We start from the raw sequence: 12,362 nt of genomic DNA, 5'->3' as shown, positions 1-12,362 counted from the left end.
GCCCCTGTACTCAAATCCCCTCGCTATGAAGGCCAACATGCCATTTGCTTTCTTAACCGCCTGCTGTACCTGCATGCCAACCTTCAATGACTGATGTACCATGACACCCAGGTCTCGCTGCACCTTCCCCCTTCCTAATCTGTCACCATTCAGATAATAGTCTGTCTCTCTGTTTTTACGACCAAAGTGGATAGCCTCACATTTATCCACATTATACTTCATCTGCCACGCATTTGCCCACTCACCTAACCTATCCAAGTCACTCTGCAGCCTCATAGCATCCTCCTCGCAGCTCACACTGCCACCCAACTTAGTGTCATCCGCAAATTTGGAGATACTACATTTAATCCCCTCGTCTAAATCATTAATGTACAATGTAAACAGCTGGGGCCCCAGCACAGAACCTTGCGGTACCCCACTAGTCACTGCCTGCCATTCTGAAAAGTACCCATTTACTCCTACTCTTTGCTTCCTGTCTGACAACCAGTTCTCAATCCACGTCAGCACACTACCCCCAATCCCATGTGCTTTAACTTTGCACATTAATCTCTTGTGTGGGACCTTGTCGAAAGCCTTCTGAAAGTCCAAATATACCACATCAACTGGTTCTCCTTTGTCCACTTTACTGGAAACATCCTCAAAAAATTCCAGAAGATTTGTCAAGCATGATCTCCCTTTCACAAATCCATGCTGACTTGGACCTATCATGTCACCATTTTCCAAATGCGCTGCTATGACATCCTTAATAATTGATTCCATCATTTTACCCACTACTGAGGTCAGGCTGACCGGTCTATAATTCCCTGCTTTCTCTCTCCCTCCTTTATTTAAAAAGTGGGGTTACATTGGCTACCCTCCACTCCATAGGAACTGATCCAGAGTCAATGGAATGTTGGAAAATGACTGTCAATGCATCCGCTATTTCCGAGGCCACCTCCTTAAGTACTCTGGGATGCAGTCCATCAGGCCCTGGGGATTTATCGGCCTTCAATCCCATCAATTTCCCCAACACAATTTCCCGACTAATAAAGATTTCCCTCAGTTCCTCCTCCTTACTAGACCCTCTGACCCCTTTTATATCCGGAAGGTTGTTTGTATCCTCCTTAGTGAATACTGAACCAAAGTACTTGTTCAATTGGTCTGCCATTTCTTTGTTCCCCGTTATGACTTCCCCTGATTCTGACTGCAGGGGACCTACGTTTGTCTTTACTAACCTTTTTCTCTTTACATACCTTTAGAAACTTTTGCAATCCGCCTTAATGTTCCCTGCAAGCTTCTTCTCGTACTCCATTTTCCCTGCCCTAATCAAACCCTTTGTCTTCCTCTGCTGAGTTCTAAATTTCTCCCAGTCCCCAGGTTTGCTGCTATTTCTGGCCAATTTGTATGCCACTTCCTTGGCTTTAATACTATCCCTGATTTCCCTAGATAGCCACGGTTGAGCCACCTTCCCTTTTTTATTTTTACGCCAGACAGGAATGTACAATTGTTGTAATTCATCCATGCGGTCTCTAAATGTCTGCCATTGCCCATCCACAGTCAACCCCTTAAGTATTATTCGCCAATCTATCTTAGCCAATTCACGCCTCATACCTTCAAAGTTACCCTTCTTTAAGTTCTGGACCATGGTCTCTGAATTAACTGTTTCATTCTCCATCCTAATGCAGAATTCCACCATATTATGGTCACTCTTCCCCAAGGGGCCTCGCACAATGAGATTGTTAATTAATCCTCTCTCATTACACAACACCCAGTCTAAGATGGCCTCCCCCCTAGTTGGTTCCTCGACATATTGGTCTAGAAAACCATCCCTTATGCACTCCAGGAAATCCTCCTCCACCGTATTGCTTCCAGTTTGGTTAGCCCAATCTATGTGCATATTAAAGTCACCCATTATAACTGCTGCACCTTTATTGCACGCACTCCTAATTTCCTGTTTGATGCCCTCCCCAACATCACTACTACTGTTTGGAGGTCTGTACACAACTCCCACTAACGTTTTAGTGTTCTGCAGCTCTACCCATATAGATTCCACATCATCCAAGCTAATGTCTTTCCTAACTATTGCATTAATCTCCTCTTTAACCAGCAATGCTACCCCACCTCCTTTTCCTTTTTTTCTATCCTTCCTGAATATTGAATACCCCTGGATGTTGAGTTCCCAGCCCTGATCATCCTGGAGCCACGTCTCCGTAATTCCCAATCACATCATATTTGTTAACATCTATTTGCACACTTAATTCATCCACCTTATTGCGGATACTCCTTGCATTAAGACACAAAGCCTTCAGGCTTGCTTTTTTAACACCCTTTGTCCTTTTAGAATTTTGCTGGACAGTGGCCCTTTTTGTTCTTTGCCTTGGGTTTCTCTGCCCTCCACTTTTCCTCATCTCCTTTCTGTCTTTTGCTTTTGCCTCATTTTTGTCTCCCTCTGTCTCCCTGCATAGGTTCCCATCCCCCTGCAATATTAGTTTAACTCCTCCCCAACAGCACTAGCAAACACTCCCCCTAGGACATTGGTTCCGGTCCTGGCCAGGTGCAGACCGTCCGGTTTGTACTGGTCCCACCTCCCCCAGAACCGGTTCCAATGCCCCAGGAATTTGAATCCCTCCCTGCTGCATCACTGCTCAAGCCACGTATTCATCTGCGCTATCCTGCGATTCCTACTCAGACTAGCACGTGGTACTGGTAGCAATCCCGAGATTACTACTTTTGAGGTCCTACTTTTTAATTTAGCTCCTAGCTCCTTAAATTCTTTTCGTAGGACCTCAACTCTTTTTTTACCTATGTCGTTGGTACCAATGTGCACCACGACAACTGGCTGTTCTCCCTCCCATTTCAGAATGTCCTGCACCCGCTCCGAGACATCCTTGACCCTTGCATCCTGGAGTCTCGGTTGCGGCCGCAGAAACGCCTATCTATTCCCCTCACCATCGAATCCCCTATCACTATCGCGCTCCCAATCTTTTTCCTGCCCTTCTGTGCAGCAGAGCCAGCCACAGTGCCATGAACTTGGCTGCTGCTGCCCTCCCCTGATGAGTCATCCCCCCCAACAGTACTCAAAGCAGTGTATCTGTTTTGCAGGGGGATGACCACAGGGGACCCCTGCACTATCTTTCTTGCACTACTCTTCCTGCTGGTCTTCCATTCCCTATCTGGCTGTGGACCCTTCTCCTGCGGTAAGACCAACTCACTTCACGTGATACTCACGTCATTCTCAGCATCGTGGATGCTCCAGAGTGAATCCACCCTCAGCTCCAATTCCGCAATGATAAACATAGTGAAAAGCTGAGGCCCCAGTACAGATCCCTGGGGGAAAAACACTAGTCACATCCTGCCAATTGAAGTACTTACTCATTATCCCTACTCTTTGTCTTCTACTTCCGAACCAATTTCCTACCCAGGGCAACAGGTTGCCTTAATTTCCATGCACTTTCATTTTTGCTAACAGTCTGAATAAATATGTTTATAACCATGCTTATAATCTGAAATTCATCCCAAATGAAAAGATCCCAATCTGGCAAGTTTATTTCTGAAGGTATTAGCGTTCAAAGTTGGCAGCCCGATTTGAAGGGTTAAAATTTGCACGCAAATGTTGCATTTGGTCTCTCATTCAGTAATCTTTGCAAAACTCAAAATAAGGGAAAAATAAACGAAGTGACTATTTGTACTAATGCTGTTCTTGTCCTTTTGCGCCTGTGTTCTCCGGATTCCGCACCCCCCCGCCCGAAACTGGAACCAATTGATCCTGACCACATTGACCAACTGAGCGGCAAGCCGCTGAGTCTCCCGCCGAGTTGAAAGCCGCCAAGCCCTCAAGCCCTGAGCCCCCCCACTGAGCCGCCGAGCCCTGAGCCTCCCGCAGAGCCCCGAACCAGCCACCGAGCCGCCTGCCGAGCCCTAATCATGTTTGGAGAATTTTGCACAATGCAACTTGATTGTCTTTTATGGTCAATAAATTTCATTACGTTTTTTACATTATTTCGGTGTCATTTGGGTCAGCGGCTATTGCCAGCTCCTAGGAATGCACTTGTGCTAAGGTAAGGGACTTTGGCAGGGGGAAGGATGCACTTGTGCAAGAGACTTCGGCTGGGGGAGGCAGCACTTGTGCTGAGGTAAGGAACTTCGGCTGTGGAAGGCAGCACTTGCGCTGGAACTTAGGAGGCTTTTGCTGGGTTGTTCAAGATCTGTCCTCTATGGCTTCAGAAGGCAACGTGGATCAAATTACAATTTGCAAAGTCAGTGAGAACTTGGGCTGGGCGGTTCCATTTACACATTCCAGAGAAACTACAGGGTGTGGCTTATCCTCCAAGGGGACCAATCAGTAATAGGTTATGTGATAATGGAGAGCCAATCAGAGACATGGCGGCCATTTTATGAGTACAAATAGTTGTGTCCAAAACTAAAAGCATATTATTGTAAATTGTTTTCTCTCATAAATGTAAAAATCCTATAATCGATAACAGATGTCTGCAGCAATTCTTGTCCACAAAACCTTATTTGCTGTTGTCAAATTTTGTAACACTGCCAACATTATCATTCTAAATTCCTTTGTCTATATTTATAATAGAAACTGCATATCTAAACTTGTCACCCTGTAATCCTACCCTCCTGAAGTAGTGGCACGAGAGCACTTTAGTTTTGCTTCTCACAGCTCCTCAGCCTGGACTGCATAGCAACTGCTATTCTCCCAACCAGCTCCACTTCCCAAATTGCCATAGGTTTCGCTATTTAATGATAAATAATATAAAATCGAAGTATTATACAAAATAAGGATAGAATGTAAACATTCTAAATGGGGACTAACTTATATCTGCATGCCCTGGTCCAATCCCCCCTGCCTTCTAACTCACTTCACCTAAGACTGCGCTTGGTCCTGACTCCCCAGGTACAATGTCACAGGTGTGTGTGCACGTGTGAAGAAAAATAGGACTGTTTGTCAGAGTGGCTGATTAAATTAATAGATTTAGAACAATCTGAGATAAAGGCAAAGATAACAAGTGTAAATCACCGGCTGTAGCTTTGAAACCTGGTTAAAACTAACTATGGTACAAGCCAGGCTTGTTGGCTTATTGAGCACTCTCAAACTCATGTCAAACAATTTTGAAAAATATCTACAATGAAGTGCCCATTACAACGAATCATCTATCTGTTCGATCACAAAGTATTTACAAAGTCAACATCGCTATATTTGTGTTTTGGCTCAGTCTGTATTGGCAATACCGCAATCCGATGTAATTAGGCTGAACATTCTTTGTGTGGTGTAATTGAAGAAGTAAATGTGTATCTGATATAGCTATTACCGAAATTACATATTTCAACAACTGCACATGCAAGATGAAGATCTAGATACATGGCTCCTACCCATCAAAATGTGTTGCCAAAGTAAAATGGAAACTGCTTATGGGCCCAATTTTGGCCATGACTTGCATCAATTTTTTTTTTGGAGTAAGTTGTTTTTTTCTGGCGTAAGTTAAAAAATTTCATTTTCCCCCAAAAGTTTGCTCCAGAGTAAGTCAGTTAGGTATGATTTTTTTTAGTTCAGTTTTCTTTTCAAAAAGGAGTGTTCCCAGACACTTACTTCAGTTTTGGCCATTTATGCCACTTTGGCCAGCTAAAACTTACTCCAAATCCACTTAGGTCAGCGTATGTGGCCAGCTCTGAAAAACCTTGCGGGCAGTTAAGAAATCGGCGCAGGTTTGTACATTTAAAGCACCAAGACTTACAAAGCACTAAACAAAGCATAAAATAATAAGCATTCAATAACAAATAAAAAATAGAAGAAAGCTGAGGACCTGCACCAAGACTTTCAAAGCACTAAACAAAGGCCAAAAAGTAATAAGCAATCAATCAATAACAAATAAAAAAAGAGAAGTCCTATCTTTATGCCACAATCAAGTTTTTTTTTTAGTTCCTCCCGCCCCATCAAAACACTTTCTCCCCGCCCCCAAAACACTCTTTCGCTCTTCCCCCCACCCCCCCTCCCCATCCCCCCACCCAAATCAAAACTCTCAAGCAGAACCATCAATGAATACAAAATAAAACTGAAATCCTACCTTGCCCGGGAACTCAGTGGGCCAGCCGGCCGGGGATAGGGTGCGGCGAGATCGGGGCGGGGATAGTGGCTGTGAGCATTGGGTTCTGCTCACAGCTCACAGGACACGCTGGGAGGGCAGGAGCATGCGCGCAGACTTCACTGCACATGCGCGCAAGTGCCGGCATGGTTTTCGCCGCTGGCCTGTTGCTCCGCCCTCCACTTCATAAAGCACGCCACGCTCCCCACTTCACAATGCACGCCACGGGGACTCGGATGAGCAGCCAGGATGGGGCGACTTTTTTCCGGCGCCGTTTCCAGCGCGCAAAGTCGGCGCACTTAAAGTAAGTGCACCGAAAAAAGGGGTTGGGCAAAATTGAGCCCAAACTACTGCCAGCTACTGTTGAATTTACTCAGATTCCTCTCTTGACCACAGAACAAAACACAATGGGCTCAATTTTCCCCCAAGCTTTTTTTGGGCGTACTTGAAGAGTTGCGCCCGTTTTTTTTGGAGGCCTAAGTACGCCAAAAAAGAAAGTTCCAAGTTTCCCCATTGGATTTCTTAATTTTGGCGTGGTCTAACCTGTCCTTTAATGTTGCAGATGGAGCCTTGATCTGCGCCAAAAAGATCGGGTTGCCATGGTAACTAGGGACACAATACGAGCTGAGGCTGCAAAGTGAAACATACAGCCAGCTCGCAACACATTAAAACACATTGCATCAATTTAAAAAACACATTAAAATATATTGCAGCAACTTGCCTGCCGGTCCACTTCCCCGCCTGACATCCCAAAAAACGGCATCTCTCCATCTCTCTCTCTCTCTCTGCGCCGATTTCCTTACCTGCATCAATTTCTTTAACTCTCCAGAAGGTTTTTCTGCAGATGCCACATCCGCTGGCCTAAGCAGAGCTGGAGTAACTCTTAGCTGGCCAAACTTGCCTCAATGGCCAGAATTGGCACGGGTGGCAGGTTACGCGCCCTTTGGCTGAAAAAAAAAATAACCTAAAAAATCGTAACTGAGTTACGCTGGTGCAAATTTAGTGGGGAAACTGTGTTTTTTTTTTAAAACAACTTAGGCCAAAAAAAAAGCAGCCTGCTCAAAAAAAACAGCACAAATCATTGGGGCAAATTGAGCCCTATATGCCTAATTATTTACATTAAGTATAGTGTTTTTCTGTCTGAGATCTGGACATCGCCATTCCTTCATCTCCGGTCAAAATCCTGGAACTCCATACCAAACATGGGAGCACCTTCAGCACACGGACTGCAGCAGTTCAAGAAGATCCACCAGTACCTTCTCAAAGGCAACTGGAGGTGGACAATAAGTGCTGGCCTTGTCAATGAGAATTTTTTTTAAATTAGCTTGATATTGATCCGTGATTAAGGGATACATGTCAGTTCTGGGGACTGGGCAGCATAACCAAATGTTTACAAAGATCCCATGGTTTTGCCCGGACAATGTTCCTTAAACTCACCTTCAGCAGAGAACCACCTATTAACCCAGTTATCCTTACTTTCTCGTTGAGTAGGGTTGTCAACGATTCAGTCCAAATTAACAGCTTTGTAATGTGGCCCCCACCAATGTAAACTGTTTTATTTCACAACAGTATCAGAGAGACACAGGCTTTTGTTCCATCGGTGTTGGCTAGTTTCAAACTTAAGTTCTCTAGAGGGAACAACGGTAGGCTAACCAACAGAACCACCGCAGTTTACAAATGATGAACTAATGCTGCATTCCCTTGACATCAGTAATCATGGGGGACCGCTGGGATTAAGCCTACTCTAGCTAATTATAATGATATTTTGACATGATCCTCAATTGTACATGTCCCTGATTTCTGTTCCCCTCTATTAGTACTGCACATTCAACCAGAATCAATTTCTTAAGGCAAAATGAACTAATCTGGAGCAGAACTTCAGCTTTCAGGCTCCCAAAATATAATTTCAAGGTAGGGGTTCAGGAAGAAAGAGCAAGAACAAAAGGTTTTCTCTTCAATCTGAGGCAACCACTACTTACCAAGATTTAAATCAGGCTGGAAGATGGGCAAGTTGAACAGTAACATGTACTGGCACTTTTCTTCAGTACAATGTTTTTACATCAGTTGTTACAGCCAAATTCATGAGGGTGCATGTGGTGCCTTACTAGCATTGACACTGGAAAGGCTAAATGTAGATTTTAAATCAGTAACTGACTTATTAACCGTAACATTTTCATGCTATTTTATGTTGATTTTTTTTTTCTCTCTTTGAGGCTATCCTTTGGTTTCAAAGAAGGCATACCTTTTTCATCAAGGAGAAGACTCTGATTCTTATGTGAAATAGATTTGGCAATCTGCCCAGTACCACATGGATGGGGGCCTATACTACAAAGCTGTAAATTTGTACTGAATTGTAAACCAGCAGTCCTTAAAATAATCAAATAACATTGGGCTAATTCTATATATTCAAGACCAAAACCATCCATAATAGTTGCACAATCTATGAAGACCATATGTGGCAGTCCTGAACAACTTACAGTGCATTTAACATAGCAAAACGTCCCAAGGCACTTAACAAGAGCAAGATCAACAAAAACAGGAGGTGGTATCAGGACAGCTGACCAAAAGCTTTGTCAAAGATAGGTTTAACAGAACATCTTGAAGAAGAGAGAGGCTGAGAGGTCTCGGGAGGTAATTCCAGAGTTTGGAAGGTGAAAGCACGGCTGCCAATTTTGGAGTGATTAAAATCGGGGATAAAGAAAGACCTATATGCAAGAGGGATGCACAAGAAGCCAAAATTGGAGGAGCGCAGAGATCTCGAAGGCTTGCAGGGTTGGAGGAGGTCACAGAGATAGGGAGGAGTGAGGCTGTGGAGGAATTTGAAGAGAAATGCAATGCTAATATATTTCAGTAGTGCGTGTTTATTTTACTTTCACTGAGTACATAATTTATTTATTTTCCAGCAACCTCCTGTTATTAACTAAACGGCTAACCTCTTCAACTCAAAATTAGAGATTTAGTTTTAATTCCGAGATATAAAAAAATCAAATCCTAAAACATCTAATTCTGAAAATAAACAAGTCAGTCAGTACCTTAGAAAACATTGATATAATTCTTAAGTAAAAGTGACCCCTCTTTCTTTGGCAATTGCTAACTGACCTGTTATGCTTTTCTAGCATTTTCTGTTTTATTGTATTCTAATTTTCTGCAAATTTGAGAAAGAAATTTGCCGCAAAGACATCTAAATCTATACAGAAACAAACAACTTTAATATATCTCTCATTGATGAACACATATAGGAATCAATTCAGGATTAAAGTAAATATCAGTGCATCAGGAGCTTCAAAAATGCAGATAAAATTCAACAACTGAACTACAAAAAGGACAAATTAGTAAATCAAACTATAGTCCAGAACATAATCTTTCTCAAAGATGGAAGGCACAACAGCTTCAGATAAAGGCTTCACTTCTGCTACAGCCTAACTATTAAATGTTCCCCATGCTCTTGTCCTTACTAAAATGCTGTTGATATCAGTGTCCAAATGGGTAATTAATTTAGTATTAATTCAGCCAGGTAAGGGCAAGGCTCTTCCCAACAATAAATTAAACCCTAATTAGAGAAATTGGGCTTAATCTAAAACTTTTGTAACGCAAATCCAATCTGATGTGGTAAGATTAAAATCAGTGTAAGACAAGGCTTACCTGAAACCCTTCTGTTGAATCTGTTAATAACTGGTTCTGTAAAAAAAAGTAAACAAAATTAATTCTCTGAAACCCAACTTAGCATTTCTACAACAACTCAATAGAGCAAGTTGATGTGTTTACAATATGCAACAGTCTTACAATAATACATTAGGTAGTACAGCAATGGCTGCTATTTGTTTTACCACGTTTGTTTTACTGCCATTATGATTTTAGCATATTCGAGACCTTGGTATGTAAAGTCAAAGCCAACGAGCCCATCCTTATTCCCTCAACTCCAAAGGCATACAAGTAAAACAACATTTAGGCATCACCAAATTAAAGTGATCACTTTACGTCCGTGTCAATATACCCAATATACTCAGACTGAAAGCCAGCATGCAAAAGCTGATTCACTAACTTTCAAATTCTCTTGTCCCTTTTAATGTATTGATGCTTTTAAATGCTGCTTTTTAGCCTGAGTATATTGGGTATATTGACACGGACATAAAGTGATCACTTTAATTAGTTGTCCCTTTCGTGCTGGAAGAAAATCTGCACATGCTCACTCAGGGTCTTATGAATGTGTGAGGAGGAGTGGAGGAGAAGACAACCCAATATTTATCCTCTACAAATATCTACTTGTGGGATTATGACTGGGAAAAACACACAGCGTACATTGTTATTTTCCTAATAGTAATTAAATATTATACATATATTTAAGAGAACTAATGTATTTTTAACATGTGCCCTGATTCTGTATATGCCAACCTGGAAAGTACCATAGAAAGTTAGCCACTAAAATCTCAATACAGGGTTAGTATTTAATCGTTAATTTTTTTTTAAATACCTAGTTAAAAAATTGAATTTTATATTATATTCGGCTTCTTGCTGTAAATATCAGTATTCATTCGCAAGGTCAAACAAAGCTTCCATCACCTCCCCAAACACCAGGCACAACATAATATTGCTGCTGAGAGGAACATGAACAGCAACAGATAACAAAGCACATCCCATGGGATTCATAAGCAGCTATCAATCAAACCTCAAGCTCCAGATCACCCCATCTGCCCTATTAAAAGAGCCAATCGCTAGTACTATACCATGTAAGCAGATATATACCCATTTACTTTTGTTGTGAATAGCCAGGACTTAAGTATTAGCACAGAATGATACAGAATTTAAAGTTTCTGGAACTCGGATTACTTGAGCCCCATCATATTGGCCCCATAACCTTGGCTATTCTATTGGGGAAAAGCCTCAATTTTCCAAGCAGCCACTGCACATGCCGGAAACACTAAAGAAGGTTCGGAGAGAGGAAAGTAGGTTAAACCTTTCAGTTCGAAGACCTTTCATCAGCCCCCAATTTTTCAAGCCTTTCTTCATATTTGTATTTCCCACCAGCTAGCATCCCAGCAAATCGGTATTGTACCCTCTCTAATGTCTCAATATCCTTCTGAACGTGTGGAGACTAACACTGCACCTTTATACTCTAAACCTCAAATAAAACCTAGAATTCCATTTGCATTTTTCATGCCCTGTGAACCTGTAACTCCCATATCAACCTGTTCTTCCGCAGCACCAAGCTGACTCCCATTCAGAATAGAATTACTGTTATGTTTATTTAGCCAAACTGTATTGCTGTGCATTTACTGAATTCCATCTGCCACTCTTTAGTCCACAAACTGACATGAGGGAAAACTTTTTTTTAAACCAACGAGTGGTTAGGGTTTGGAATGTCCTGCCTGATAGGACCATCAAGACCATCAGCAGGTCGGGGCCATGAGAGGGAGCAGCGTTCGGCAGCATACCACTGCAGAGAACAGCGCATGCTGCTGCAGGAGGGCGACGGCTGATTGCAGTGTGGGCAGGTACAGCAAGAGTGGCGAGGTCGGGGGCGAAGGAGTGGCAAGAGTTCGTAGAGGGATGTGATCGGGGCCCAGGAGAGGCGAGAGTTCAGGTTTTAGGGGCAGCACGGGCTAGCCCACACTGCAATATGTGCGCGCACTAGGTGCGTGCAGCAGAGCTGGTCTCCAGTCGTCTTGGTTATTCCTTGCCACTGAACCAAGACCAAGCTCTGTCGAGCCGTGTGGTGTCTGGTATGCAACAGCCACCACACGTTAAAAAAATCCACGCACAGGCATCTTCCACTCTTGAAGATGTAGTTCGGGATCGGGAATATTAGGTCCTTCATTGAAACAGCTGTGAACTCATCCCTTTTCAGCGTGGAAGCACGTCATCCTTGTTTCGAGGGACTGCCTATGATGATGATGGTGGTGGTGCAAACATACTGAATAGTAGATTGCAGGGATTCAGGGAAAGAGCAGGGGAGTGGGAATCACTGGGAGCCAGCGCAGACTCGATGGGCCGAATGGTCTTCTGTGCTGTACTATTCTATGTTATGATTCTATATACAAGTATGCTGAGAGCTAGGGAACAAAGTCAGTTCATGGCATCCAACATTACCTGTGGCAACAGTTTGCTTTTGCCACTGGTAGTGCGAAGAAGGGGGTGGGAACCCTGATGTGGGTCTCCAGGCCGTCCCCATGCATTAAATGAAATTTAAAGTAGATTACTCTCTCTACAAATATCCAGACATCATCTCGACACGCAAAAGCTGCGCATGAATGGAATCCCTTCTAATAACATTTAATGCGATAGAAACATAGA

At 43.0% G+C, this 12,362-nt stretch overlaps 1 protein-coding gene across 1 annotated transcript in view; it reads right to left on the bottom strand.

The window, feature by feature from the left end:
- slc25a20 (solute carrier family 25 member 20) overlaps positions 1–12,362 on the bottom strand; it is a 443,188-nt gene that overhangs the window by 213,801 nt on the left and 217,025 nt on the right. The window contains exon 8 of the mRNA XM_070895604.1: positions 9,714–9,749. Coding sequence (XP_070751705.1) covers positions 9,714–9,749 — 36 coding nt within the window. The remainder of the gene's footprint in view (positions 1–9,713; positions 9,750–12,362) is intronic.

Source organism: Pristiophorus japonicus, chromosome 12 (genome assembly GCF_044704955.1).
Source record: "Pristiophorus japonicus isolate sPriJap1 chromosome 12, sPriJap1.hap1, whole genome shotgun sequence".
Classification (NCBI taxonomy): domain Eukaryota; kingdom Metazoa; phylum Chordata; class Chondrichthyes; family Pristiophoridae; genus Pristiophorus; species Pristiophorus japonicus.
This window is presented reverse-complemented; position numbering and strand designations above follow the sequence as displayed.